This window comes from Mugil cephalus, chromosome 13, assembly GCF_022458985.1.
Source record: "Mugil cephalus isolate CIBA_MC_2020 chromosome 13, CIBA_Mcephalus_1.1, whole genome shotgun sequence".
NCBI classification, from domain to species: domain Eukaryota; kingdom Metazoa; phylum Chordata; class Actinopteri; order Mugiliformes; family Mugilidae; genus Mugil; species Mugil cephalus.
In genome coordinates this window covers 8,973,383-9,000,121 of record NC_061782.1, presented here as the reverse complement: position 1 = coordinate 9,000,121, position 26,739 = coordinate 8,973,383, and the positions used below count along the sequence as shown (strand labels likewise).

Here is a 26,739-nt window from a genome sequence, read left to right as displayed (position 1 = left end):
GCGCACGTTGATAGCCTTCACATTCAAAGTTTATTTATTAAAAAAATAATAATAATGGTACTTTTGAGCAAAAAAAATTGTAGAAAACGAACGGATTCTGAGGATTTTTTCCTTCAGAGGAATGTGGGGCCGTTCATCCAAGGTTTTGCCTAACATACCATGCGTTTAACAAAATGCCCTTGACTCATCGACGGCCTTCATGCAGGCTCCTGTCGTGATTTAGTACGCTACCTAATGGCACAAATGTAGGAGAATGAAAGCCAGCTAAACTCAGTGTATCCACCTTCTAAGTGGACGTAAATCTTTATGAGGTAAAACAACAGAATAAATTGTGCGGAGTGTGGTATGGAGCTGATGCAGGGTGCAGAAAGATGAGATCTCCTGAAGGAGGGGTGAGTCTGAGCTGATGCATGTCTGGATGTATAATTCACGTGCGTTTGGGTCTGCCGTTGCGATGACTTACGAGTATCAATATGACTTCAGGTCATGGATTATTTCCACTTTTATTTTCCTCCGCAGCACTGCCAGGGAGTCCTTAAAGCATGCTCGAGTGTATGATTATCCTCATAATGTGAGAGGGGCGGGCTCTCTGCGCCCTGCTCATGAATATGGAGGCCCAGGGCTCCGACCGACACTCCCTCAACGCTGGCTTGTGTAGCAGCTCCAGCTCGGACCAGCAGTCACTCAGTCAGTCAGTGGGCTCAGCCGCCGCATGGCTACTGTGTAAACTTTCCTCAATAACAAGTGGAGACTGTCGGATAACGAAGCAGAGCAGACGCTCGGAGAACTTGAGGGACATACTAGGAAGAGGTCTTCTATGAATCGGGAACCTGTGCTCCGCTGATTAAACTGTTGTTTCCCACTCGTGCATGTTTAAACCAGAGGAGAGCTCTGGTGCCGTGTGTCGGCCAGACGACTAGTACAAACGAGTGGCAACAGCAGTCCGGAGGCATGATTTTGAGACGGGGCTCAGTCGTTGCTGCCTTTTTACTCTGCTTTCTCGCGAAGGTATGTGGATTACTTGCGCGAAAACAGCGGGAAAGGTCACCCAGCTCTGCCGCTTGGATGTACTTTGATTGCATGTGTGTGTCGCCTTAAACGTGCACGGCTATGCTAACATTACATGTACCCATGCCGCACGCAACAATTGCGTCCACATTTAGCCCGCTGCAAGTGTAAAGTAATGTCGGGTAGCGATCGCTTTTTTTTTTTCTTTCTTTTTTTGTTTTAAAGCAGTTGAGCGTTACGCACAGCTTTACGCACAGTATTGCGACTTTTTCTTTGTTGTGGTTAAAGTTTTCCATTGCACTCACTGTTCTGTCTTCAACAGGTGTCGGAGGGATCTGGACAATTCGAGTTGCAAATCTTGTCGATGCACAATGCGAACGGGGAGCTGCTGAGCGGCATGTGTTGTGATGGCACACGGAACAGCGCGGATAGAAAGTGCACACGGGACGAGTGCGATACGTTTTTTAAAGTTTGCCTGAAGGAATACCAGTCGAGGGTTTCTGCTGCGGGGCCCTGCAGCTTCGGAATGGGATCTACGCCTATCCTCGGAGGGAATACATTTTCTTTCAAGAGCTCTGTCAGGAATGACAGATCCAGGATAGTTTTGCCCTTCAGTTTTGCCTGGCCGGTGAGTGGAGTCTTTAAGAAAAAAAAAAAAAAAAACTTTTCTGTTTCCTCCTGACACGCATCTCCAAAGAGCGACCAAAAAAAGAAAAAAATGTCGGTTTGCAGACCAATTCTGCGCAATTACTGCCCGTCAATCATTCGTACCCCCCAAAAAGCTGGTTAGAAAGTACAAGAAACAAAGAAAGAGTTTATCCTTTTGAGAACCCCCACTTTGTCTCCTTATTATGTGCCTCAATTAACCAGGTGCAGGTATTTTTCTCCTTCTTAGACCCGTTTGTCTAAGAAGTGTTAAACTTCTTAACTTATTAGATCATCAAAACAAAAAAATGTTTCCAGGATTTTGTCCCAAAGTCATGCGTGAGAAACCAAAGTAGATGGGTAGATGACTCGCTGTTAATTTGAACCATCAGACATATCGGTATTAATAAAGAGGGCCCCATTTTTATTTTTAAATGTATCTTCCTGTGCTTTTGTGTGAACTTGTATAAATAGGCTGGATGTTATTTCATGACGGTGCATTTTGATGTTTTTCCATTGTCTGGCACGGTTCAACAGACGAACGCTTGAGATAAAAAGTTAATTCTCACGTTTCTCCTCTGCACATGTTGCACAGTACATCAGCTCCGGGGTGAAAAACTGGTTTGCTTGAGTGTCACCTCGTCTTCACGGAGTAAATAAATGGGCTTGACGGGCCTGTGGGAGAGTTGTAGCTCTGTGAAAGATATGATTTGCCATGCTGAACCGCATTTCGATGTAGTGAAGAGAGAGAGGGAGAGAGAGAGGGGAAAAAAAAAAAGAAAAGAGAGGACTGTGCACAGACTGACTGGCCCCACAGCTTGGCCCGCAAACTCCTCCACTGTGCCTGACGGGTGAAAGGCACAGTCCTCTGGTATGTGTGTGTCCAATTACATCAAGGCTATTTTTACCTCGATCTTGATGAAAGTTCTTGCTGTAATTTCAAGCATTGTACACGTTGTTGGTCTGAAACGGCCCGGATAAGTGAAAGAACCGGACCAGCCTGTGTGGTTTCTTTTCATGTTGTTGATTTTTTTTTTTTACAAGGGGCTACCTGTGAGCCAGGGCAGATAACTTGAATTTAAACTTTCCCTGCGATCGGCCAGTAAAACATGGTTCTCAGCGGGGTATCTCGCAATATGATATCGTCTGTAATTTTTATTTGCTCTCCACTTAGACACTGGCGCCTCACACTTTTTTTTTTTTTTTTTTTTAAGACAAAGGTTTCTGTTTATGTTCACACTATGGCAACACTGAGTTGGCATGAACCCTCACAGGCAGAGTAGTTTCATCTTACTGGTTGAAAATCAGTCCTACTTGAAAGCATTATGTGTTGACATTGAAAATGGAACCTATGTCAAGTTTGAAGCCTCCTTTAATCTTTTCTCATGCTAATGAAGGGTGTTGTCACGTTGGAGACATCCAGTCACAGTCAGATTTGTCGATTTTAACGCTGCTCTGTTGAGGAAAACAGGAGCCTGGAGCACTGCGACTTGAGTTTTTTTAGAAAGAACGGAGCTGATCCGTGGATTCTCTCATCCTTCACTTCAAGTGCTTTACTTCAGTGCACATTTACAATTGTCAGGTTAGGTATGATATCACTCTTTGTCCTTTTCATCAGTTGATTGGCTGTTGTGGACAGATGGCAGTGTGGTGCAATTGGGTTGTTGGGTACTCTGAGTTCATGAAGCCGTGCCGCACCCCCCTCCCCCCCCCTCGCCCCCTCCTCCCTCCCCTCCCTCTCTTCATCCTCTCTCTTGTGAGCTCCATGAAGTTGGCCTCTTGTCCAGGCCAAGGGCTTTGTTTAAGTCACGCTCGGTTGGACCCCAGGCATTTCATCGCTTTAACCTTGCCACCCACAGTAACTGCTGCACTTAATGAGGCTACGCACATGTGTTTAGATCGGGCAGGTAGGGCAAATGCCAGGCAACCGGCCCGAATGATGTCGGGCCGCGCATCTTTAACGCGAGTGCGCGCCGGCGTTTTAAAGCAGGCGTTCGCTCATGTCTGCTTCGTGCTTTTATGCCCACAGAGGAGCGAGTCCCCGGCTCCGCTGGCCCTCGCCGCGTATCAAGCGGGGACAAAAGAGTGCACTCACTGACTACAGTGAGGATTATAGAGCATAATAGAGGCAGTACAGCTGTAATGCCTGTGCAGGGCAAGCAACAGGAAGCAGTAGTAGTAGACTCAGCACTGATGAAGTTGGCTCTCAGGCACACTGTGACCTTGCCTCTGTGGCTACCTCAGCATATTTGCCCACCTGTAAAAGAAAATAGCTGTATTTTTTGTTTCCTTTCAAAGATGAGCCCGATACGCTCCTCAGATTAGATCCATCTTCACCAAGCACTCACCTGATCACTCGCCAGATACTTTTCCTTCTCGGGGCAATTGCTCCCCTTTCACCCCCGCGTCTAATCTAATTATGTCCCAAATTCAGCAGCACCATTTTCCTCAGTCTGTCCCTTGGCGTGTCTGAGACCTAAGACATCAGCGTGATTGATTGGCTGACAAGTCAGAGCAGTCTGAGAGAACTGGGATCAGGTGAGTCACAGAACAATAGCCGGCTCAGCCATGAGGGTAAACGCTGCCGGCTGCTGTGGGAGTAATGACATGTTTGTTTTATATAGTCGGCTCTGATGTGGCAGTTAAGTGCAAATTACTCAAGTGAAAGAGGGAAAAGAAATGTGTTCTTTCTTTTTTTTCTCTCTCTCTACCTCACCCTGTCCTCAGCCTGAACAAGAACTTTTTCTTTTTTTTGTAGTGTTTTGTCAGTGTTGTGTTATCGGAGCTTATCGGAGTTGTTTCAAGCTGCATGGAGGCAGGACGTGCATTCAATATACAGTTAATTAGGGTAACCTGCGCCGTGTTTTTGTTTCCCTTTAATGGTCAGTGACCCTTGTAAAAGACAGAAGACTGGCTGCGTGCTTGTTTAGTTAGGACTTTCATTCCCGTTCTCGGGTTCATGTTTTCATCTTGTTTGCCTTGAGGAAAAAAAAAAAAAAAAAATCTGTTTGCCATGCTTTTTGTTTGCGTTGGCAAAAGGTGAGATTCTTTCGCCGGGGCGAGGATCTGTCGTATCCCGGGCTGCGGGATATTTAATAAGCGTCTGATTGTGCGGCGGTCTTTCTCCACAGCTTGTTGTGCTGCAAATCTCTTGGGGGAAACAATGTGTTCCCTCCTTCCAAGTCCGCCAGTGCAGCCAGTGGCTTTGGAAGAGATCGTGAGAGTTGACTTTTCGTGACCGAGCCTGGGACTCTGTGGCAAACAGGGCGTGTTGCTGAGCACTCCCAATTATTGGTTAGATCTCAGGTTGATACTATTGAAGTGATTGACTCAGGAAAACTGATACAGAAGGTCAACATCCTTTGACTAGGTTGTTTACATTTCCTCTGTGCTGAGAGTAAGACCGGTCTAATCTGTCCTGCCTTGCCTTTATTTAGACCTTTGGCTCTTGCCTGTTATTCCACGAGGCATACCTTTTTCTTTTTATTTTGTTAAATTTCCCAGTAAGGCTGCATAAGATGGCTCCATTTTCACCAGAGGTCAGGATGACAGGGTGTGTGTGTCTGTGTGTATTAGGAAAATTCCCCTTCTGAGAGGAATCAGTAGTGTTCTTTGGCAAGACGGCGTGATTCGAACTGGAATGATCTTTATCGCTCTGTGGTGCTTGTCCGTTGGACGGTGTCTGCTTGGCCAGAAAAGATAAGGAGACATATGGCCACACTTATTGGACTTACTCGTGTGTGCGTGCGTGCACGTGTGCGCGTGTGCGCAGTAGAGAGAGGGAGAGTGAGCTTGGTCGTTCAAAGAGAAGCTGTGAGTCAGCTGGGAGCCTGGGAAAAGTGAACCTGGCAGTGGCAGACGGTTCCAAGCTGATAACCGCCAAGGAGTTATGGAGTGTTGGCGAATGAGGTCTCGGGCTGTATCTCGCTCTCTGGAAGCAGTTATTTAGTCTGAAACTAAACATCCCAACAACAGCGAGGCCGCTCGGTTAGATCTCGCCGTTTCTGACATCGTCGTTAGGGTTGAGGGACTCCGGGGGTTGCAGCCGCTTCACGTGCGTGCCAATAAGTTTCAGACGTGTAGCAGAACAGAAAACATTGTCATCTCGCGCGGCTCTGTTTTGTATTAGTTTTTACGGCGTGGCCCTTAATCAAGTTAATGTAGGATTAACATATGATCAGTCTGTGGTGGTGGTGGTTGTGGTGGTGGCGGCGGTGGTGATTACAGTGCTGCAATAGCTTCCATGTTGAGGCAAGTCCAAATCGTGCAGGATATGGGTGTGTTTTTTTTTAATGTTGTAGGAAGGAAAATAACCTATTCATTACTCTTGACTAACAGTGCAACACCTCTAAGTGGAATTTCTTTCCCACCGGTCTTAAACAAGGTGTGTAGTTAAGTTGCGTGGCAGGTGAGCCGGGCTTGTTGTTGTTGTTTTCAGTAGCAGGCAGGGATCCATTGTTGCCCTGATGTAACTGACAGTAAGATGATAATGTGCTCGCAGTGTTCAGACCGTGGGTCAATGAAAGGTGACTCGACTTGAGCAGAAAGCGCATTTATTCCCAGATCATTAATCACACAACACGTCAGTGCGATGTTGCAATGATGGACGGGTGTCATATTCAGAAAGTATGAAACACTCTGTGTGGGTTCGGCGATTGCGTCCAAGTTCCCCTTTTTCTTATGAGGAGCTCACCACGTGTGCCGTGCCGTGTCACATGCGTGGGACTCTCTAAAAATATTCTTGAGACTCAAGTACTTGCAGTCCAACTGTATTGTAACGATGCAGCGTCACTGTTTGAAGCTCTTCTGCCACTTTATCGAGTGTTTTTTTGGCTCGGGAGGCATCAACATGACACCACTTGATTCCTGAGGAGGAGCCGCAGGACCCGTGTTGTTGCTGTTGAAACCAACTAGTTGTAGATGATTAGCTATCGCGTTACCGCTCACTCACGCACTGAAGTTGTGCGTCAAGCGATTGCAGCCAATCGTGTGCCCTCATTGCAGTGAAATACTGGCACGGGATGAGACGAAAGTCTCCTGGGAAGATAGAAAGTTGAGTGCCTGAGAAAACAAGGTAAAGCCCTGGAAAGAAAAAAAAAAAAAAAGGAGAAGCGGCTTCAGCGGTGACTCATCTTTCTTTTGTGAGGAGTGAAAAGGGGTTTTCCTTCATGCAGGTTTGTTTACCATGAAGTCACTGCGGCGGAGCGGAGGACCATAGCGGCAATACAGAATTTGTGAAATGCCTCCGAGCGACGCCGCTAGTGGCAAGCATGTGTGCGAATATAACAAGTAGGTGCTCTCTGGTGTTCCTGCCCGGGCACTGTAAGTGGATTACGCGTTCTCACAATCGCATACTTTCTCCCTGACTCCGTCGTGTGCACTCGCAGGGCGCATTGTCCGCCTTCCCTCATGACTCCAGCTCAGTGCAGGCCGAACGCGTAAGCTGATATCGGTGTGAGCGCTACCGACCCCGAATCGGACAAAGCGATTTCGGGAGTTGCTGAAATCTAGACAGGCCCTCCGGAGTGTAGCGCTCATTCGGCCTCATTCTGCTCTCCTCTTTCCTGCATATTTTTTCCTGCCTCACCATCCATCACACACACCTTTTTTTTTTCTTTTCTTTTTATTCCCCTCTCCATTTTGAATTTTGCCTGAAAAGCAGCATCCTTTAAGCCTTTCTGCCCAGACTGTTTGCAGAGATTTAAAAATGAGCATGAAAACCCAACGTACGCAATAAAACAGAACTGACTTTGTGCCGTATTTTATAACCATGTGGAGAAAGTCTCTTGGGGGGCGTTGCTGCTTATGTAAACACATATTTTTGACTTTCAGGGGTGAGGTATCTTGTTGTTTTGGCCGTAGTTTCGGGGGCATCAGACGCTCTCCCGCTGGGTGGGTGTCCAGCGAGAGGCCAGACCACTGCCCACTCTAATCGTTGTGAGACCGCTGCACCACCTCAAGCTTATCCTCTCTTAATCAGATCAACGGGGCCATTGTTATAAGTTCACAGCAGTTTCTGTACGAGGCCTTGTGGGAAGCTAACTCAATGAGAGGGAGATGAAACGTCATTGGCAAAGGCGGCTGAGGTCATGGGAAATGGGGAGAGTTGTGGATTCAACGTTTTCTTTTTTTTTTTTTCTGAGGCTTCTTTTATTAAGAAAGATCTCGTCATCCCTTCGGTTATTTAACATTAGGTCTGAGTGATTGCTTCCTATAGGGTAACCGTTTGGGTCTCCAACAAACAAAAGGCTGTTAACCGTTCGGTGGTAGTCAAAACATCATCAATCACTGAGTAATGTGTTTTACTGACGATGCTGCTCTTCACTAACGCCCCTCCATGTGTCTCTCCTCTCGTCCTCAGAGGTCCTACACTTTGATAGTGGAAGCCTTGGACCACAACAACGAAACCAGCGGTGAGTATTCGTCCTTGTCTGGCATCCTCATCTTGCCGTTTTTTGTTTTTTTTTTCTTCTTCTACTTCTTCTTCAATCTTCTGTCTGTCCCCCTTCCTCTCAGCACCGCCATGTGAGGAGTTGTGTTGAAGGTCAGGGGAAGGAAGTTTATTCTTACTGAACCCCATGCCCTCTTCCACATGGTCCACTGGGTGTGTGTCCGTGTTAAAGTGTGTTGACAGGTGCCTTGTGAGGGAGGAGAGCGGCTCACGGAAGCAGAGGGGGAGGAGGAGGAGGAGGAAGAAGAAGAAGAGGTGGAGTGGCGACCGCTCCCCCCCCCCCTTCCACCCCTTCCCCCTCCGTATGAAAATGTTTTTATTTGGCCGATGACTGATGGCAGGGGCTGCCGGCCGGGGTCGGGGTCGCACTGTCTCACTGTCACTGAGGTGTGAAACACAGAGTTCATCCAAACGATCCGCCCGGCGTTGCGCCCGGCCTGCGCCCACAATGCGGGGGGCCCCCCTGAGCTATGCTACACTCATAGGTTAAAGTTACCTCTGGCGCAGGTGGACTGCAGGCCGGGGTCGAGGCGTGCGTGGGTGGGGGGGAGACGTTTTTACTCGAAGACGCCAAGCGTGTGAATTCTGGTTGCTGCTGGTTGGTGGTCGGGTTGGCGACGGCGTGGTGGTTCCAGATGAAGGGCAGGGCCTCATCCCGTGCTTGTTTATGTGTGTTTGGACTCAACGAGGTTTCGGCCTTTTCTGCTGTATTTGCCGCTCCCCGGAGAGCCATTAGGGCGTTGGTGTGAAAAGCCCCCTGAACATACACACACATTCAGCTGGTTCGAAAACCACACTGAACTCCTCCGGATTAACTCCCAGCTCTGTTTCGAACAAAGTAAAAAGCTTTGCTTTATTTTAAACCTAAATATATATTTCTTTTAGTTTAAAGTCCTTTTTACAGAGCTCACACAGCATTTGTGAAGTTAATTTTCTTTAATATCTTTTAAAAGCTTAGAATTTTTCCTTTGGCAAATTATCTGTGGAGCCATGACCTTTCTAAACTTTTCAGCTCGTCTGATTTATGTGTAAACTGCAAGCCAGGCAGCAGGTAGCAGGGCTGTGCTACTCCTCACACTGGAGGCCGGCGGTCGGTAGAGAAATGCCACACTCCCGAGCTCTGGATTCCAGGCCGCTGTGAAATGTTACCGGGCGCTGCGACATCGGTGCGCCGCCTCCAACCCCTACCACGCGCACCACGGCGGCGCGGTAAATAAGTGACAGCAGTCCATCCCCCACCGCTATTGCGTCACACCGCACAGAGGAGCGACTCACCCAGCGGTCAGCCACCCCCCGCTCGTGCGAGCGCGGTAAATAATGGCGGTGACACATTTTTTTCATTCTCCCCCAGGTGGAAGATTTAGACGGTCCTCGAGGTAGCGCGCGCCGAGCGTACGGGTGGATGAGTGTGTGTTAATGCGCAGACGGCGCACCAGACAGTGCGGTGTCTGGAGATTGGGCTGAGCGTGTTTGCTCAGTCCGGAGTCTGTTTGCTCTGTGTGTGAGAGGCTCATTAGAGCCCTCGGCTCCCAGCTCGGTCCTCGCCTGTTTGACAGAGCTCTGACCTCTTCATGTTTGACAAGAAAATAGGTCTGTTTCTGGGTCTAAGTCTGTGTGTATTTTACAATCACAACATCGGGCCGTGCCTTTGCTCTACATTGAAATGTGGAAATAGTCTGCGATAGTGTTGATTTCAGTGCTTTTGTGAGTTGCTTTTGGTATGAAAAATGCATATAAGAAAAGCAGCCTGGAGGGGTAAAAAAAAATAAAAAAATAAAAAAAAAGTGCTGATGGCACGCTGGCAGGCTTCCCAGCAATGAATGTGGCATCGGTGTCCTCACACTGTAATTTATGGTGGCTGCGGTTCTGTCCTCGCCTGAGCAGATGCAGAGGGCAGCGTCGGAGGAGGCCAGCAATATCCTCAAGCTGTAAACCTGAGAGTCAGTAAGCAACCAGGGAGAGTTGGACGGAGAGCGTGAGAAAAAAAGCAGTTAAACGTGCTTATTACAGGCATCCTTTTCCTTTTTTTTTTTGCATTTCCTCCTTGTACTTTTCTTCCTTTCCAACACACATTTGCCTTAATTACATGTAATCTGCTATCTAAGAGATCTTCTGCAATTTGTGTCAGAATTTTTCGGGCATTTTTGGGTTCGCGCTGTGTGATCATGGAGAGCGCTGCAACACCCAACAGCGTAATGTAATGTACGATGCTGCATTCCACTATTCTCTCCCAGGCTCAAACATCTGATGAGCACTGAGTCAGATGAGGGCTGAATATATATTTTTAGAAGAATCCATCTGATCCATCTTTTTTTCTTTCTTTTTTTTTTTTTTAGGTGCAGATGGGAAGTTGATAGAGAAAGCCTCTCATTCCGGCATGATCAACCCCAGCCCGCTCTGGCAGAAGCTGACTCACAACGGCCCCGTAGCACAGTTCGAGTACCAAATCCGTGTCAGCTGTGATGAGCACTACTACGGCTTTGGCTGCAACAAGTTCTGTCGACCCAGGGACGAGTTCTTCGGGCATTACACCTGCGACTACAATGGAAACAAAACCTGTCTGGAAGGCTGGTCTGGGCCTGACTGCAACACAGGTAAGCCCTAGTGAGATGGCAGCGTCAAGTAATAGAAGACGTCTCCCTGCTGTAGACAGCAACTTGAGACGGTCGGATTAATATTTGGGGACGGTGAATGAGTCTTCCAAAACCGGCAGCCGGGCTCTAATCTGTGATTCACACTGACACGCTGTCTGCTGCTGAGACACTTTGCCTAACTGTAGTTTAAAACTTTTACTCTCCTCTAGGACCAGGAGCAATCTCCCAAGTCGATTTCCCATTGCATATTTTGCTGTATTATGTGGCAGGGAAAGCATGGTTGTGTGTCGGCGGCAGTGTTTATTCTTGCAGACAGAAATGTCAGAGAGGGTTGTAATTATATTATTTAGTGCTATAATTAAAATGTGCTGAAAAGTTTGAGTGTAGTCGCCGTGCAGCGAAATAATTCTTCTTCCTCCTCTTCTAGCTATATGCCGACAAGGCTGCAGCACCGAACATGGATCATGCAAGGAGCCAGGTGGATGCAAGTAAGTGCCCCGGCCTTTTTCCGTTTTGATTTATTAGTCTGCTATCGGTGATTTTATGGCATTATTACTGTGTGAACTGTCGAACATGGCCTGTTCGAGTGTCTTTACTTACCATGCGGGGCAGTGCCAGAAGCCTGTGGTGTGGATCGCCCAGATATGTAGGGACTGCGTCCAAGCGCCGGATCCGTCATGGCACGGATCTTTCTCTGTACATGCTTGGGTTTTTCTGGCCAAGAGACAATCAGTACCAGGGCTTTAACGGAGATGCAGACTGAGCCGCTTGTAAATCTCTTGTGGAGCTTTGGGCCGAAGCTTCCAAAGTGAGGAAAGCGGAGGCTCAGCTGCCACGATTCCACGTTGGAAGTGCGACGCCTCCGACGAGGCGAGCGCTATCGGCCAAATCGCGTGTAACATTCGGATGAGCCTCGGAGTGTATTGTTTATGTAGCTAATGGCTTCCTAATGCTGTTTATGCACACAGCCAGAGGAAAAGCCAGGCACAGATGGATATCAGAGCTGGGGCATTGTGTTGCAGCAGCGGTTCTATCTCCTCCTCATCCTGGAGGAGGCCCTGCACTGCCCGCCGCTTCCCACAGTTCAGGCATCGCTTGCTTTCTTAGTTGTCTGATTTGGCCATAAATCAAGCACAGGGACGATCATGTTTGTTCGTTTTGTGCAGCGGCGTTGTTGTTCTTCCCAAGCTTTTGACATCATCGGGTTTCTTGTAAGTGCCTGTGTGGCCACTGGCAGAACAAGAGGCTGAACTGCTTTCGTCCCAGGCACAGGTGTGGCCATATTTAAAGCTCCGGGTTTTATCTCTGTTTTTATGCACTCTTACAACAAAACTCTCCAAGCAAGCTCCGCGACTATTGGAGCCAGTGAGCAGTTTCCCACCATTATGCAGCTGCGTGACAGGACGGCCTCCTTGTCACTAGCTTTATGTCAGTGGAGCCACGACTAATGTCTTTCTGCTCGTAAAACTTCTTTACTAATGGCGTAATAACAGTGCACCTGTGGGTTGGAAAATAGTTTTGCATTGACTGCACAACATATGGACTCGTACGAGTTCGTGGGTTCAGATCTTTTTGTGCATCGGCAGTGTTGCGCAATGTAATGTCACATTCCCCAGTAATTTGGGTGTGTGTAATAACTGTAAATGATTTGGGATCCTGCTGGGGATTCCTGCTCCACTTCTCATGGAGAGGATTAGCACACTTTTAAGAATAGCCTCTTTAATCACAGACTGAGGTTTACTTAACCACCACGTTTATTTTTACAGTCCGTCCGTTTCTTGGGGCTAATCAGTGCGCTGCTCCCCCGGAGGGACACCGTGTTTCCTGTCGCTAGGCTCCACAGCAGCAAACTGCATCGCCACTTTGCCACCTATAAAGAGCCGACTTATCAGTCGGACTGGATTGCCGTCTTAATTACGGAGCCGGGGGACAAAAAAGGTCGACATTATCAGTGTAATTATGGACCTGGACATTTGAGTGGTCAGCAGGCTGTGCTCTCATCCTCGGCCTTGGGGCGCGAGCCTGGCTACTGAGTCATGGGAACCAGGATGAGCAGCAGTGTAAGAGCCGAGAGGAGGGCTCAACACTCCTCTCTGCAAGAATGTCGCCACTGCCAAGCCACAGGCACAGTGTCGTTAAAGGGAGCGTCTGGCCGCATGCTAATGTTAGCTGTGCTAAAGGTCCCATTGGAACTGTAATTTAGTGTTTTGTTTTTTTCTGTTTGGTAAAATGCTAAATACGCCTCCGTTTCCTTGTCCCCAAGTATTGTTTAAAAGCTGTTGCATAAACAGCCTGCTACTTAAAATTCATTTGTGGTCTTTCAAAATGCAGCCCAGTTGTGAGGGCAAGAATACTGCCTCTTTGTTTGTTTCATTTGTGCAGCTCCGCGCCGCATATGCTAATTAAATTCAGATTATCGCCGCGTCGCTTTTCAAAGAACCTGGAATAAAGGGAAGATTAAGATATTAACATTTTCAGATGCCACGAGGATTATCTGTTTGCCTGAATTGTCTGCATGTGTCGCCATGGCACGTGTGTGTTTATTTTGGCTTTTTTTAACAAAAAAATTTGTCCCCATTTTTGGCTGATGGCATGGCTCTCTGTGTGTGTGTGTGTGTGTGTGTGTCTTGCAGGTGTCTGTATGGCTGGCAGGGCCAGTACTGCGACAAGTGCATCCCCCATCCTGGCTGCGTTCATGGCACCTGTGTAGAGCCGTGGCAGTGCCTGTGTGACACCAACTGGGGAGGCCACCTTTGTGACAAAGGTTAATTTTCTTCCCTTATGTCATTGCCGTGGGAGCGGGCTTTGTTTTGTCCAAAGCTAAAGCTGTATGAAACGTTCTGTTCCCAGATCTGAACTACTGCGGCACTCACCAGCCATGCCTGAATGGTGGGACGTGTATCAACACAGGACCTGACAAATACCAGTGTACTTGTGCCGAGGGTTACTCCGGCGCCAACTGTGAGAGAGGTGAGTGTTGCCGATGTTCAGTCAGATAAGATTTAACTCTCTGTTTTGCACAATTATAGCTGATAACGGGAGGTGTGCTGCTCTGCCCCGTGAAAAACTGGAGTTTGTTTTCATTTGTTGTGGCCAGCCAAGCAGCTCCGGGACTTCCCTCTTCGTCAGAAACCTAACACAATTGCAGTAAAACATCTGATCGCGAGGGCTTTCACAACTGAATAAGAGGGAATTTTTGAGCTTGCGGACAAAAGGTCGGAGGTGCCTTGAGTCTGTAATCAGAGGAGATGGTAACTAAACAGTAATCTGTTTCCACTCCTGTGTAAGTGGCCCCCGAGTCAGGTAATCCAGCGGGTTTGATCCTCAGTGGCCGGTCATCCCTTTGCTCCTCAAGACAGATGGGTGTGGTGCGAAGGTCCAGCTGCTGCAAACACTTACCATGGAGATGATGGTTTTTTCCTCATTAAATCTGAGCCTTGCGGGGCGCTGACAGCTTAACTGCGGAGATGTCAGGAAACCGTGCCCTTCGTAACAGGAGGTCCGCAGACCAGGGGATACGTGGGGCTATTGTAACACAGCGCTGCATCCTTTCCCCCCTCTCCCTCCCTCCCCATGGCATACCAAGAGGTGTCTGCCGATCACCTCCCAACTGCCTCGTTGTTCCTCGGGTGAATCATTCACTTTTGATTCATCTGGGACCCACTCATCCTTAACTCGGCCCCAGCGGAGAAACTCCGGCCCCTCTCCCGCTCTCCCTCTCTCCCTCCCGCCACCCTCTCATCTTCTGCCGCCTCTCAGAAGAAAAATGGCAGGGAGTCAGAGGGAAGTCACGGCGCGTTGGTCGGGTCAACTTAGCATGAAAGATGATTTCCTGGTGGTGGGGTCTGCTGGGGGCGGGTAATGAGAGCGAGATTGGGAGGGAGATTTTGAGCGGGCTTTTGGGGGCAGTGGAGGATGGGGTCTAGTTAATGGGTAAGAAAAAGGGTCATGAGTGGGCAGAGGAGTGAGGTTTGCCAAAGATTAAAGAATCAAAGATCATCAGAGGCTGAAGTGCATATTCACGTGTTTTTTTTTCTTTTTCTTTTTTCTCAGCCATGGTGCAAATGTCGACGACGTGATTTCCCTTTTGTGACCTCTTCTCCTCTTTGTGTTTTCGTAGCGGAACACGCCTGCCTGTCCAACCCATGCTCTAACGGAGGGAGCTGCTCGGAAACCAGTCAAGGCTACGAGTGCCAGTGTGCGCCCGGCTGGAGCGGCCCCTCCTGCACTATCAGTAAGATTTCACTCAGCCTCCCTCCCTCCCCTCCGCTGAACGTCCGCTCTCTGTCACTCTGATTAACCCGCATTGACGTCTCTCTCCGCGCAGACGTCGACGACTGCTCTCCGAACCCGTGCAGCCACGGAGGGACCTGCCAGGATCTGGTCAATGGCTTCAAGTGTCACTGTCCTTCACAGTGGACGGGGAAGACGTGTCTGATCGGTGAGTCACTCGGCCTCTTTCCGCCGCTCTGTGCCCGTCAAATGCCCGCCCGCCCGCGCCAACAACTGCTTCTCTTCTCTCCTAGATGCCAACGAATGCGATAGCAAACCGTGCGTCAATGCCAACTCATGCCGCAACCTGATTGGCGGATACTTCTGCGAGTGCCTCCCTGGTTGGACGGGGCAGAACTGCGACATCAGTGAGTTGAGCGGGACACCTGTCCAGCCCCTTCCCCCCCTTTTTATATATCTGCTTCCCTTCATTCAGCACATGCCGAATTTAAAGCTCGGCAAAGCAGTTGAGCAAGTGCAGTCTTTTTTCCTGCTGCGTAGTGCTGTATCATTTCTAGGCCTGCGTGTGGCCAAGTCTGCGGTGATTAGAGGTGGCTCAAAACAATCCCAGAACTAGTTTCACTTGGCAGCCGTCGGGATTGCTCAATAGTCTTGTTTTGCACCGATTTTGCAGCCACAATATCCAGCCCTCGCAAGGCGCTCTGCAGCTCCACCAGTGTTTTCAAAAGCCCGTACCATGGGAAACACAAAGCACAGACTTGTTTTCAAAGACAGCCGATTTAGTCAAGCTGTTCAGAATTAATCGTCAGATTTGTTTTCCCATGCAGATATAAACGACTGCAAGGACCAGTGCCAGAATGGGGGAACATGCAAGGTAGGTGTGGGTTCAAATGTCATCCACCTTTATCTGATATCAGTGCTTTGTCTGCCAGCCTGTTTGTTTTATTGCTTTTTTTCTTTTCTGTCTTTCTTTCTTCTTCTTCTTCTTTTTTTTTTTGGTCAAAGTCATTTACAGTGGTTATATAAATAGCTGCTGTAAACTGTTCTCTTCAAACCAGCAGTGGAATTGTTGTGGAATTCCTCTGAAATCAAATCTTGAGAGGAGTGAGTTCAGAGGGGTTTCTAAGGGAGGGACACACAAGTTTCTTGACCACACTAGATTGAATTACCATAAACATTATTGTGTTGAGCCCGTGCCAGGAAAATGTGTTGAAATAATTGTGGAGCTGTGATAATACCCCCTCTTTCTCCTCCTCCTCCTCCTCCTCCTGCTGCTATTGCCCTCTTCGTTCTGTTCCCTGGTTTGACAGTTATTGTTTGGACCCCACCCTTTCAAAGGCAGTTAATCAAATATATAGCCGTGCGACGTTAACCCCCCCTGTTTCTCGCTCCCAGGACTTGGTGAACGGCTACCGCTGCACGTGCCCTCCCGGCTTCGCTGGCGAGCACTGCGAGAGGGACGTCGACGAGTGCGCGAGCTCGCCGTGTCTGAACGGCGGCCGCTGTCAGGACGAAGTGAACGGCTTCCAGTGTCTGTGTCTGACTGGCTTCTCAGGAAACCTCTGCCAGGTGAGACACGCGGCCCCAGCCGCGCTCCCCACTGTCACGCAGCAGCCTTAGCCTTTCCGCTAGCATTGCTGTATCTTCGGGTTTGTTGTAAAGTTTTCCTGCACCACCCTCTTAAATGGCTGTTGTTCCATAGTCCTCCTTTTTTAAAAGGGAGTGCTTTGTTGAAGCTGCTCCTGGCTACAGTGGGATACATTCCTCAGCGCTGAAGCCCAGACTCAGAGGACGGCTCCTATGTCTCTGCCTTGTTTTTCCCCTTCCTCCGAACGCTGTGTGTGTGTGTTGTTTCCTGGCACAGCCTGTAGGGAGGATGCTGTGGGTTTTGCTCTGTTTTCTGTAGCAGAAACTATGTCAGCTATCAGGTTCACGGCTCCCTATTCAATACCTTTCTTCCCCAGCTGGATATCGATTACTGCTCGCCCAACCCGTGTCAGAACGGGGCGCCCTGCTTCAACCTGGCCACCGACTACTACTGCGCTTGCCCGGAGGACTACGAGGGCAAAAACTGCTCCCACCTCAAAGACCACTGTCGCACAACCACATGTAAAGGTACGCCCCACCGTCTGCCTGCCGTGACCGCCAAGCTTTTTGCCGTTTTCTCTTTTTCCACAGCGTTTCTGAAAGGTGATCTGCATAACGCGCTGTAGTAAAACGCTGAATAAGGCCAGGTATTATTCACAATTCGCCTGAACGCCTTGCCCACACGTTCCCACGAGGGCAATACCTATATTTTAGTTCCATGCAGCGAAGTTTCTTGGCCAAGGTGAGCAGTTGTTTCTTTTTAAAGCAGAGCTCCCGCCCTCCTCTCAATCGGCTAAGCTTTTCCAGTGTTTCTCCCCTCTCTCCCGAGTCCCCCCCCCCACCCCCACCCGGCCCAAAAAATCTGGCAAAAGGCTGATAGCACCGTGTGTGTTCTTAATAATGACTTGGTGGGCTACCTCTTCTTTTCCCCCTCGATGAATGTGCACATTTTTCTGCGTGTGTAATTGAGTGAGTGGACCAACCACGGAGCCAGATACCAGACGGTGAGATTCTCTCTGCTCTTGGCAAGAATTAAGTGATTACAGGGGAGCGGGCTCACCCGGCGCGCCTAACCTGATCAGACAGGGGGAAAGGAAGGGATTTCAGCACAGAGTGAAAAAGATCGCTCTGAATTGCTTATGAAAGCATAACAGCTTATCGCTGTTTCTCCTATCGTTCACACTTTCGGCCCATTTGTACACTGATACCAATTTTCTCAGGGGATTTTTTTTATATATATATATATATATTTTTTTTTTTTTGTTAGAATTATTATCTCCAGAAGCCTCGTAGATCTATTTTTAATCTCTTGCCCACTCTTTCTTGTACATCGCATGTTAGCCGTCTGGCAGCATTAGAGCACCTCTGATAAAATAAGTGCCCATCCTCCTTTATCACGGAGGGAGACGCAAACCACATGTGGGTTTGGACCGGGCAGACTTTCATCTCTGTTCAACTCTCCCCATCTCCCTCTTCCCGCAGTGATTGACAGCTGCACAGTCGCCGTCGCGTCCAACAGCACGCCAGGAGGGGAGCGCTACATTTCGTCGAACGTGTGCGGACCTCACGGCCGCTGTCGGAGCCAGGCCGGGGGCCAGTTCAGCTGCGAGTGCCAGGAAGGCTTCAGAGGCACCTACTGCCACGAGAGTAAGACCAGGCTCTGCTCGCACAATAAAATGACGATAATAAAGTTTAACAGTTTGTCAGCGTGTTTGCTGTTTTTGGTTTTCATCGTTATTACTCTTTTTTTCGTTGCCTCAGACATCAACGACTGTGAGAGCAACCCGTGCCGCAACGGAGGCACCTGCATCGACAAGGTCAGCGTGTACCAGTGCATCTGCGGCGACGGCTGGGAGGGCGACCACTGCGAGATCAGTGAGTGGGAACGGGTTCACGTTCAAACACAAATTGATTTGCTCGATTTGCTGCACACGCGTCACACTCTAATGTCTCCCACCAGACATAGATGACTGCAGCACCAGCCCCTGTCATAACGGTGGGACGTGTCGAGACCTGGTGACTGACTTCTTCTGCGAGTGTAAAAACGGCTGGAAGGGAAAGACTTGCCACTCCCGTAAGCTTTAAGCTCTTTCTTTAAAATCACCCCCCCCCCCACATACCTCACGGTATGTGCTTATAATTACCTCGATACAATACGCTGTGCAGTAGTTAACTAACAGTTACGTGAGCATCTTTAAGATTTCAATTCTCGCCCCCAGGTGAAAGTCAGTGCGATGAAGCCACATGCAACAATGGAGGCACCTGCCACGATGAGGGCGACACATTCCAGTGCAAGTGTTCCCCTGGGTGGGAGGGTACCACGTGTAACATAGGTGAGTCTGATTCTCACACACATATATACACACTCATATATACACACACACACACACAGGAGATTGCTTTGGGGGGGAGCCTTGTCGTGTCCCAGATATTAATCAGATCTGTCAGGTGCGCAAGATCCACAAACAGTTTTTATCCCTTCACTTTGTCAGCGCTGACTCCGCTCTCATCTCCCTCCTCGCCCATTTCTCTCGCTCCCGTGAGCGCTGACAGACATCCGCTTAAAATCCCTGATTGCACTGACAGTACACTTCAAAGTTGTGGAATGTAGAGACAAAAAAAAAAGAAGAGGAGGAAGAAAGAAGCGGAAACCCAACTGAAAACACACGCCAAAAAAAAAAAAAAAAAAAAAAAAAAAGCAGAGTGACTTTTTAAGGTGTAGGATTGCTCTGATAATACTGTTTATTGTTGGGGATATTAAACTTTTTTTTTTTTTTTTTTTTTTCAATTTTCTTTCTTTCTCAGCCAAAAACTCAAGCTGCCTTCCAAACCCGTGCGAGAACGGCGGCACCTGCGTGGTGAAGGGGGACTCGTTCACCTGCGTCTGCAAGGAAGGCTGGGAGGGTCCCACGTGCACTCAAAGTAAGAGGGCTGGGGGGGGAGCGGTGGAATGGATAAAAGTGGACAGTTATTGCTATTAAATGATGATAAAGCCTGTGCTACCGAGTGCAGAGGTGAAGTCCTGCATCTGATTAAAACCGACTCTCCCATCGCCTTTTGATCTGTAGCTTTTTGTTTTTTTTTTTTTTCTTAAAAAGAAAAAACCCTTTCCTCTCTCTTACTGGCTGCTGCCGGCCATGAGAGGAGAAAGCGAAGGAGGAGGAGGAGGAGGAGGAAAAGGAGGAGGAGGAGGAGGGAGAAAAGGGCTCAGGAAAGTGGAGACAGATGTTTCTCCCCCCTTTCTCCTAGCCCAGCACACATCCCTCTCTCCCTCTCTGGTCGTTGCATTCCTGTCCAAACAGTGACATGTCTGCTTGTTCTACAGCCCTCCTCCATTTCCCTTGCTTTGCCGGGATCCCTGCCCTTGTTCGCATGTCCTCCAAAACATGAATTCCTCTTGTAACTTTTGTCGGGGAGGGTAGAAACAGCCGGGGTGGGAATTTGGGTGTGGAGGTGTTTAGGTCGGTGGCGGCCAAGTCGGAAGGCGGGGGGACGCGGGGAAGGAGGGGGGGGACTGGAACTTATTTTTGAGGGTGAGAGAGTCAACTCTGCGCTGTTAATAAGGCAGAGCAATCAGCGCGGGTCCGCCCCTGCACACGCAAGCTCAGACGTGCTCTTTGCTGTCATGTGCGCTAAACGCTCATGCACGAATGCAAAAAAAAAACACAGCACACTCACTACTTTCTGTCTCTCCCTCCTTTCTTTGTTTCTTTTTTTCTCTCTCTCTCTCTCTCGCTCTCTCTCTCTCTCTCGCAGATACCAACGACTGCAGTCCCCACCCATGGTAAGTGGAAGCCAAACATTTCCTGTAGATTTAGACACATGAAAACAAGCTGCTGCTCCTCCTGCGCCGTAGTTTACCACCTGCAGGCTTTCTCTCGGCTGAGAACCGAGCATACACCCTGCCCTGTCTGTCATTCCTGGGACGCAGTCAGCTTTGTTTCGTGTGACTCTCATGCACCTTCTGGAGCTCACTCCCAAAACCAAATGTACCTGTCTCACAAAATTAATTGCTTTTAATTCTCTTTGAGAAATAGTTGACTGGTGGGAAAAAAAAAATGGGGACTTAGATTGTTTAGGTTTAAAGGAGTGTAGCTATGTCTGGTATGAAATGAACAAATTCTCTTTTTCGTCTGTGCAGCTACAACAGTGGAACCTGTGTGGATGGGGATAACTGGTACCGCTGCGAGTGCGCCCCAGGCTTCGCGGGTCCAGACTGCCGGATCAGTGAGTATTAACCCCCGCCACCAGTCCCCCTCCCCGGTCCCTATTTGAGGCATCGGTTAGAGCATGCCCGGGCCGCGGGACCATCACACGGGCGCTCCAAATGGAAGGTCTAGTCGGCCAATTATCTGCACGTCGGGCCGCGGGCCAGGCCGAGCCATTTCGGTGTCACTCCGCCGGGCCGTGCTGCCGTCCCCCGGGAGAAGCCAGCTTAGGAGGCCAACAGCTAATCAGCCATGCTCTCTGACACTGATTACACAGATTGTTTTCCCTCTTAAAGGCTTTCAGATGGCCACATTCTTTCCCATTGCAAACCCTTTGTTCTGCTAAGTCCAGCCTTTAGCTCCTGCATACCTGGTAATGATGCTGCCTTTAAAGAAAAGCTGCGAGGGGCAAAAAGAAAAAAGAAAAAGGGCTGATTTAGAGCATGTTTGCTTGTTTTTATTAACTGCTGCGTATTTGTACGCACCGTTGAAATGACACATGACCTCAGTGAATTTAGCCAAGGAATTAGATTTGCCGACTGCTTTAACCCAATATTTGAACCGCCGTCTGATTAGCCTCTTTATGCCATGAGGGAACCATTTCTCACCACCTGCTCTTCTCTCTCCCCTCCACCCTCCACCCCCAACCCTTTGTGACAGATATTAATGAGTGCCAGTCGTCTCCGTGTGCCGGCGGCTCTACCTGCGTGGATGAGATCAACGCATACCGCTGCCTCTGTCCGCCCGACAGAACCGGACCACACTGTCAAGAGGGTATGTACGAAAAACAACACAAGACGGAAAGTCCACGGTACAAGCCGTGTTTGTGTTTCACTAAAGCTGGTGTCCTTTGAATGCAGTGACGAGAAAATCTTGCTCCGTTAATGGACACGTCACCGCCGACGGCGTCAAGTGGGACGAGGACTGCAACACTTGCCACTGTTCAAACGGGAAAGTCGTGTGCACCAAGGTATGTTTAAACAAAGCGGGTTGAGAGTTGATGGGAAAGTGTCGAGGTGACTCCGTAAGTCCACCTCGTTGCTCGCTCATGGGAAAAAAGGGCTGAGAACTGTAAGAAAGCGGTTGTTGACTCAAAGACCAAGTTAGGTTAGGTTAGGTAGGGCCACGTAAGGCCACAACAACACTCCGTGCCACAGGGTGGAGTTGATTTGGGAGTGTCAAATTCAATACAGAGACGATACAGTTGGCTTTCGAAAAGAAAACACAATGGCACTGTTAGAAGTTGGTGTCGGGTGCCATTTCAGAATCTCCCACAGTCACACCGGGTGAGGACTGGGTGATTTACAGCAGCCGCCACCCCCGTCCCCCGCCCCGAAGTGGTGCTATCATTATCACGCTCGTCTAACCGCCGCGCGAACAATGGCGCCTCACTGATGCGGCTTCCCCCCTCGGGACGAAGACGCATCATGGGGCGAAAATGGTCTGCAGGTTATCGTCTTAAACACAGCCTGATGTTACCGTAACACGCTGCTGCGAACAGAAGGGCCGTGTGTTCCGTCCACATTACAGAAGCATATCCGTGGGCGCTTCGCGGAGACAAATGAATCTTTGCAGAGCTACTAATAACCTTGACTGGGAAAATCTGGTGCCACTGATTCGATTTTTCTAAACTGCTTACAGCTCTGTGTTGGACTGGGTGTTGAGTCTGCGCTAGTCAGTAATACAGACGTTTCACTTAGTAACAGGATATACTGTCAAAATCTGGCTTCGTAAGTGCAGACATTCATATTATTAGATTTTATTTTAGATACCGGCTCTCATGATTCATCCTCTGGCAGCTGGGAATGTTCGCGCAAAATCTCACAGAGATCCATTCAAGTGTTGAGATCTCCGTCTGTGTACGTGTTCGAAGATTAATCAACACTGTGCGTGTTTTTCTTTGCAGATGTGGTGCGGCCCCAAGCCATGCCACCTGGGGGTCAAAGGCAGAAGCGGGTGTCCCGCGGGCCAGAGCTGCTACCCCCTCAGGGAGGGCCACTGCTTCGTGAAGCCTTGCGTTGAGGACGGAGAGTGCTGGCGCTCCAACCCTCCCCAGCCTCCCACCAAGTGCCACCCCAGCTCCACTTACCAGGACGACAGCTGCGCCAACATCACCTTCACCTTCCACAAGGAGACCATGGAGACCATGGATAGCTTGTCTCAGGTGACTTGGCTAAAGAGGAAGGGATTGAATTAACGTGTTTGCGCTGTAATTTTTCATGCCTCTCCTCCGCCGGCGCTCTGAAATGGATCGGAGCGGCGAACTGTAAACGATCAGGTTTTTTCTGGAGGGCAAAAAAAAGATACTCCGTCACGTTGTGTTTTTTTTTTTTTAAGAAAAACGTGGGAATATGTCTCTTTTTGAGGCATTTGCGACTTTGTGAAACCAAACCGCGCTCTGAGATGAATTTAAGGATAATATGGTTTCGAGCTAAACGGGACCACTGGCAACTGTGTCACCACACAGGATGAACACTTGCCAGTTGCCTAACAAGCGTGACAGCAGATAGTGACGGTAACATGAGCCTGCGGTCTTTAATCTAAATTTGGTGGATTTCTGCCAGATGCCCAAATGCAGACCTAGTTCGAGACTGGATTGCTTCTTATTTTTTTATGTGTGTGTTAACATTTTCTTTCTTTTTTTTTTTTGTCATGTCCAGGGCTTGACCGTGGAGGGAGTATGCAAGCAGCTGAGGCTCTTGTACGTAGTGAAGAATTTCTCCTTGGAGCATTCAGTGTCCATAACCTGTGACCCCTCATTCTCAGCCAGCAACGAGATCCACGTCTGCATTGTGAGTACCCTCTCATAGTCTGCCATATGTTTGTCTGCCTCCATTTATGCAAACTCCGAAAAAATCCTCTTTGATTTATAGCCTGCGAGCATGAGCATTCCAGGCAGCATATAGACGCGGTCTGATGCGATATGTGATGGAATTTAGGTTTCGGTTATTTAGTGTCATCAGGTGCTCGAAAACATAATGAACATAATCACTGCCAGACGTAATGGAACGTTAAACCTAAACAAGACCATTTCAAACCTTAACTTATTTTTTTTTCTTCCTTTCCATTTAGTCGACTGAGGACCATCGCTTGGACCAGAGCCCCATTAAAGAGATCACAGACAGGATAATCGACTTGGTTAGCAAACGCCACGGGAACAACACCATCATCTCCGCCATCGCAGAAGTTCGTGTGCCAAGCCCCAGCAAAACTGGTATGAACTCAATCCAATCTCCGCTTGTTGCTTATAAAGTTTTCCAGGCTTGCACACACTTGCATGCGGAGAAAAGGGTGGGAGGATTTTTTTTTTTTGTTGTTTTTTTTTCCTTTTCTTTAAATCAGATGAGATGGAGCCAAGTCTTGAATATGACAGCAATGCGTCTGAAAAGTAATTCCTTAGCCTCCCACACATCTCAGACCGCCCAGGTCTGCCATCTCATAGCAGTTGTAATGGAGCTGAAAAACAATCTAGCCAGGATTTCTATGGAAAGAGCAGAAGTGCTTGGCTACATGGCTTTAGGTTGGCTCGCGCTGCAACTGGCTGGACTTAGTAGTAAGACTCCCGCATGTGTCCACCATTCATCAACGCAGTGACAGCAGACTGCCGCCATGGCCAAATAGAAGCAGCCTCCTCTCCCCCTGTCGGGGGCTCAGAGGTCAGGTTATACTGGCACGCTAACGATTTAATATAATAAAACCCGCTGTGCGTTGTTTAACTGGGAATCGGCTCTTTGAACTTGTGGCAGCTCTTTGACCCCGTGCTTGTCTCCTCCTTCCGACAGACTATCTGGTGCCCCTCCTCATCTCCATCTTCATCGTCATCTGGGTCCTCGTACTGGTCTCCATTTTGCTGTGGTGCATGCGCCGCCGGCGGAAACAGAGCAACCACAACGGGACGTCGGCAACCGGCTCGGAGGACAACACGACCAATAACGTACGGGAGCAGCTTAACCAGATCAAGAACCCTATAGAGAAGCACGTGGGCCTCACGGTGGCCATTAAAGACTACGAAAACAAGAACTCCATCATTGCCAAAATAAGGACAAATCACCCCGAGGGGGACGAGGACGACAAGGAGAGGCACTTACAGAAGGGCCGCTTTGCCAAACAGCCAGCATACACACTGGTGGAGAGGGACGAGAAGGCGCCCCTCTCCAATCCCAACTCCACATCCAAGCATCCTAATTGGACTAACAAACAGGACAACAGAGACTTGGAGACAGCAAACAGCATAAACAGGATGGACTACATTGTATAGCAGACAGCTGTGTTGCCGTGCAACCAAGCCCTATGCCTTCACACCCAGGTGGTGGGTGAAACAGGGGAGCTTTGGCATGTGTAGTTAGTAAACGGTCATGTCATTTGTGACCCCACAGTATTTTCAGATATTCCCCGTGTTAATTTAAGTTTTGACAAGCTGGCTTACACTGGCAGTGACAGTTGCTTTGGTTGGCTGGAAACACAAGGCACTGGTATACATTTCACTGTAGAACGACTTGCAAAAGTGTCCACCTATGCATTTCACTTCCCTTTCTTTAAGATTTAGTGGACAAATGGAAGGGGGTAATTGTCCTGGTGTAATTGTTGTACAATGACTAAAAAAAACTACCCGACTCGTTCAACACTAGAGCTAATTATTTTTAGTACGTGTTTGAATTCTTTCTAGTTCTATTTGGAGAAAGTGCCTTTTTTCAGCTTTAGACTTCAGCAACTGTCAAATGAGAGAGAAAAAAAAAAAAGATCAACTTTATTATTTATTTTTATTTTTGTGGGTGGGGGGAGGGGGGCTCAATGTCAGCAGTTGCTGCCAATATGAAGAATTTATGTGACAATTTAGAACGTGTAGATATGTACATTTTTTTTTTATTAATCATTGTGTATATTTGATTTATTAACTTAATAATCAAGAGCCTTAAGATATCATTCCTTTTTATTTATATGTTCTGTCTAGTTTGAAGGTTTTGATAGCTGTGGAAGCCTACCATTTCTTTCAGTGACAAATTCTTTTTTCAACGCATTCAAAAAAAAAAAAAAAATTAAAAAAAAGCCAGATTTCAAAGAATTTAAGACAAAAGACAGGCACTCTGGGCCTAAGAGACATTTTTTTGTTTTTCCACACATTTCATTATTTGTTGCCAGGACCTTAATTGAAGGCAAGTGAGGTTAGGACAACAAAAGATCCTGGCTGCTGCAAGGGTTGGACATGGTGGCAGACATATTGCTTGCCACTAATGGATAAATACTTAAGGGAACAAAAATTCTTCAGCAGCTCCAGTTTAAACCCACTGACATTTTTCACAGGCTGTCAAAATCCACCAACTTGCAAGGCAAGTCACATCAATACAACATGGCATGCCAAAATTCCCATCTCCTTTAGTCAGCATAATATCATAAGCTAGACCATGAGTACTTGAACAGCAGGGGGGCAATGGGAACATAGTAGATTCAGATTAAACACACTGCCTTGCTCTGCAAGAGTCTGCTTCGTGTCTGTGCACATTTGTTTCTTTTTAAAAATGAGGCTCTTAAAGACAAACATGTTTTATCTCATTTGTTAACCCTTTGAGATCATGGCAACATTTTGTCCTTTTTTTTTTTTTTTTTTGACTTTTGTGTTACGAACTTGAGAATTGTGTTGATCTGGCAATATATTTTTGAAAGTCATATTTATTAAATATTTTGTATGAAAAGAGAATTAAAGTTGTCTTTGTTCTGGAGAGCGAGTGAAGCGTCTGTCTGTGATGCATCAAGCCAAACATGTCACAGCATATGAAAGGTTTCTCATGGGGCTGGCGTGGGAACTAGAGCTGGAGAGACATCACGGACTTGAGCAAGGTCTCCGTCCAAATATGTTTACGGCTAATTACGTTGTAGCTTGCTATCCGCGTATTAAGTCCGTCCTGGAGACAAAAATACCGACGCTCTCATGATGCTGGGACAATGTTTCCCTTGTTGGTGCGCATATAAGCAGCAACCTTTCCTTCAAACCTCACAAATTGGCCAGTCTGAGAAG

General features: G+C 48.2%; 1 protein-coding gene across 1 annotated transcript; it reads left to right on the top strand.

The window, feature by feature from the left end:
- The first annotated feature begins 646 nt into the window (after window positions 1-646).
- Window positions 647-26,443, top strand: jag1b (jagged canonical Notch ligand 1b). Its single transcript, XM_047603373.1, has 26 exons — window positions 647-1,008; window positions 1,331-1,636; window positions 8,015-8,066; window positions 10,441-10,698; window positions 11,126-11,186; window positions 13,332-13,462; window positions 13,549-13,668; window positions 14,819-14,932; window positions 15,026-15,139; window positions 15,225-15,338; window positions 15,759-15,805; window positions 16,327-16,500; window positions 16,896-17,046; window positions 18,001-18,165; window positions 18,280-18,393; window positions 18,479-18,592; window positions 18,738-18,851; window positions 19,324-19,440; window positions 20,275-20,302; window positions 20,660-20,745; window positions 21,387-21,500; window positions 21,587-21,696; window positions 22,633-22,890; window positions 23,387-23,518; window positions 23,799-23,940; window positions 24,509-26,443. Exons 1-26 carry the CDS (start codon window positions 952-954, stop codon window positions 24,982-24,984), a joined length of 3,669 nt encoding a protein of 1,222 aa, XP_047459329.1. The 5' UTR covers window positions 647-951; the 3' UTR covers window positions 24,985-26,443.
- The last annotated feature ends 296 nt before the right edge of the window (window positions 26,444-26,739 follow it).

Coding starts and splice junctions, on each gene's coding strand:
- jag1b (XM_047603373.1), top strand. CDS start 952: ATGATTTTGAGACGGGGCTCAGTCGTTGCTGCCTTTTTACTCTGCTTT. Junction 10,699..11,125: donor TGGGCCTGACTGCAACACAG/GTAAGCCCTAGT, acceptor CTCCTCTTCTAG/CTATATGCCGACAAGGCTGC. Junction 15,140..15,224: donor GGGGAAGACGTGTCTGATCG/GTGAGTCACTCG, acceptor CTTCTCTCCTAG/ATGCCAACGAATGCGATAGC.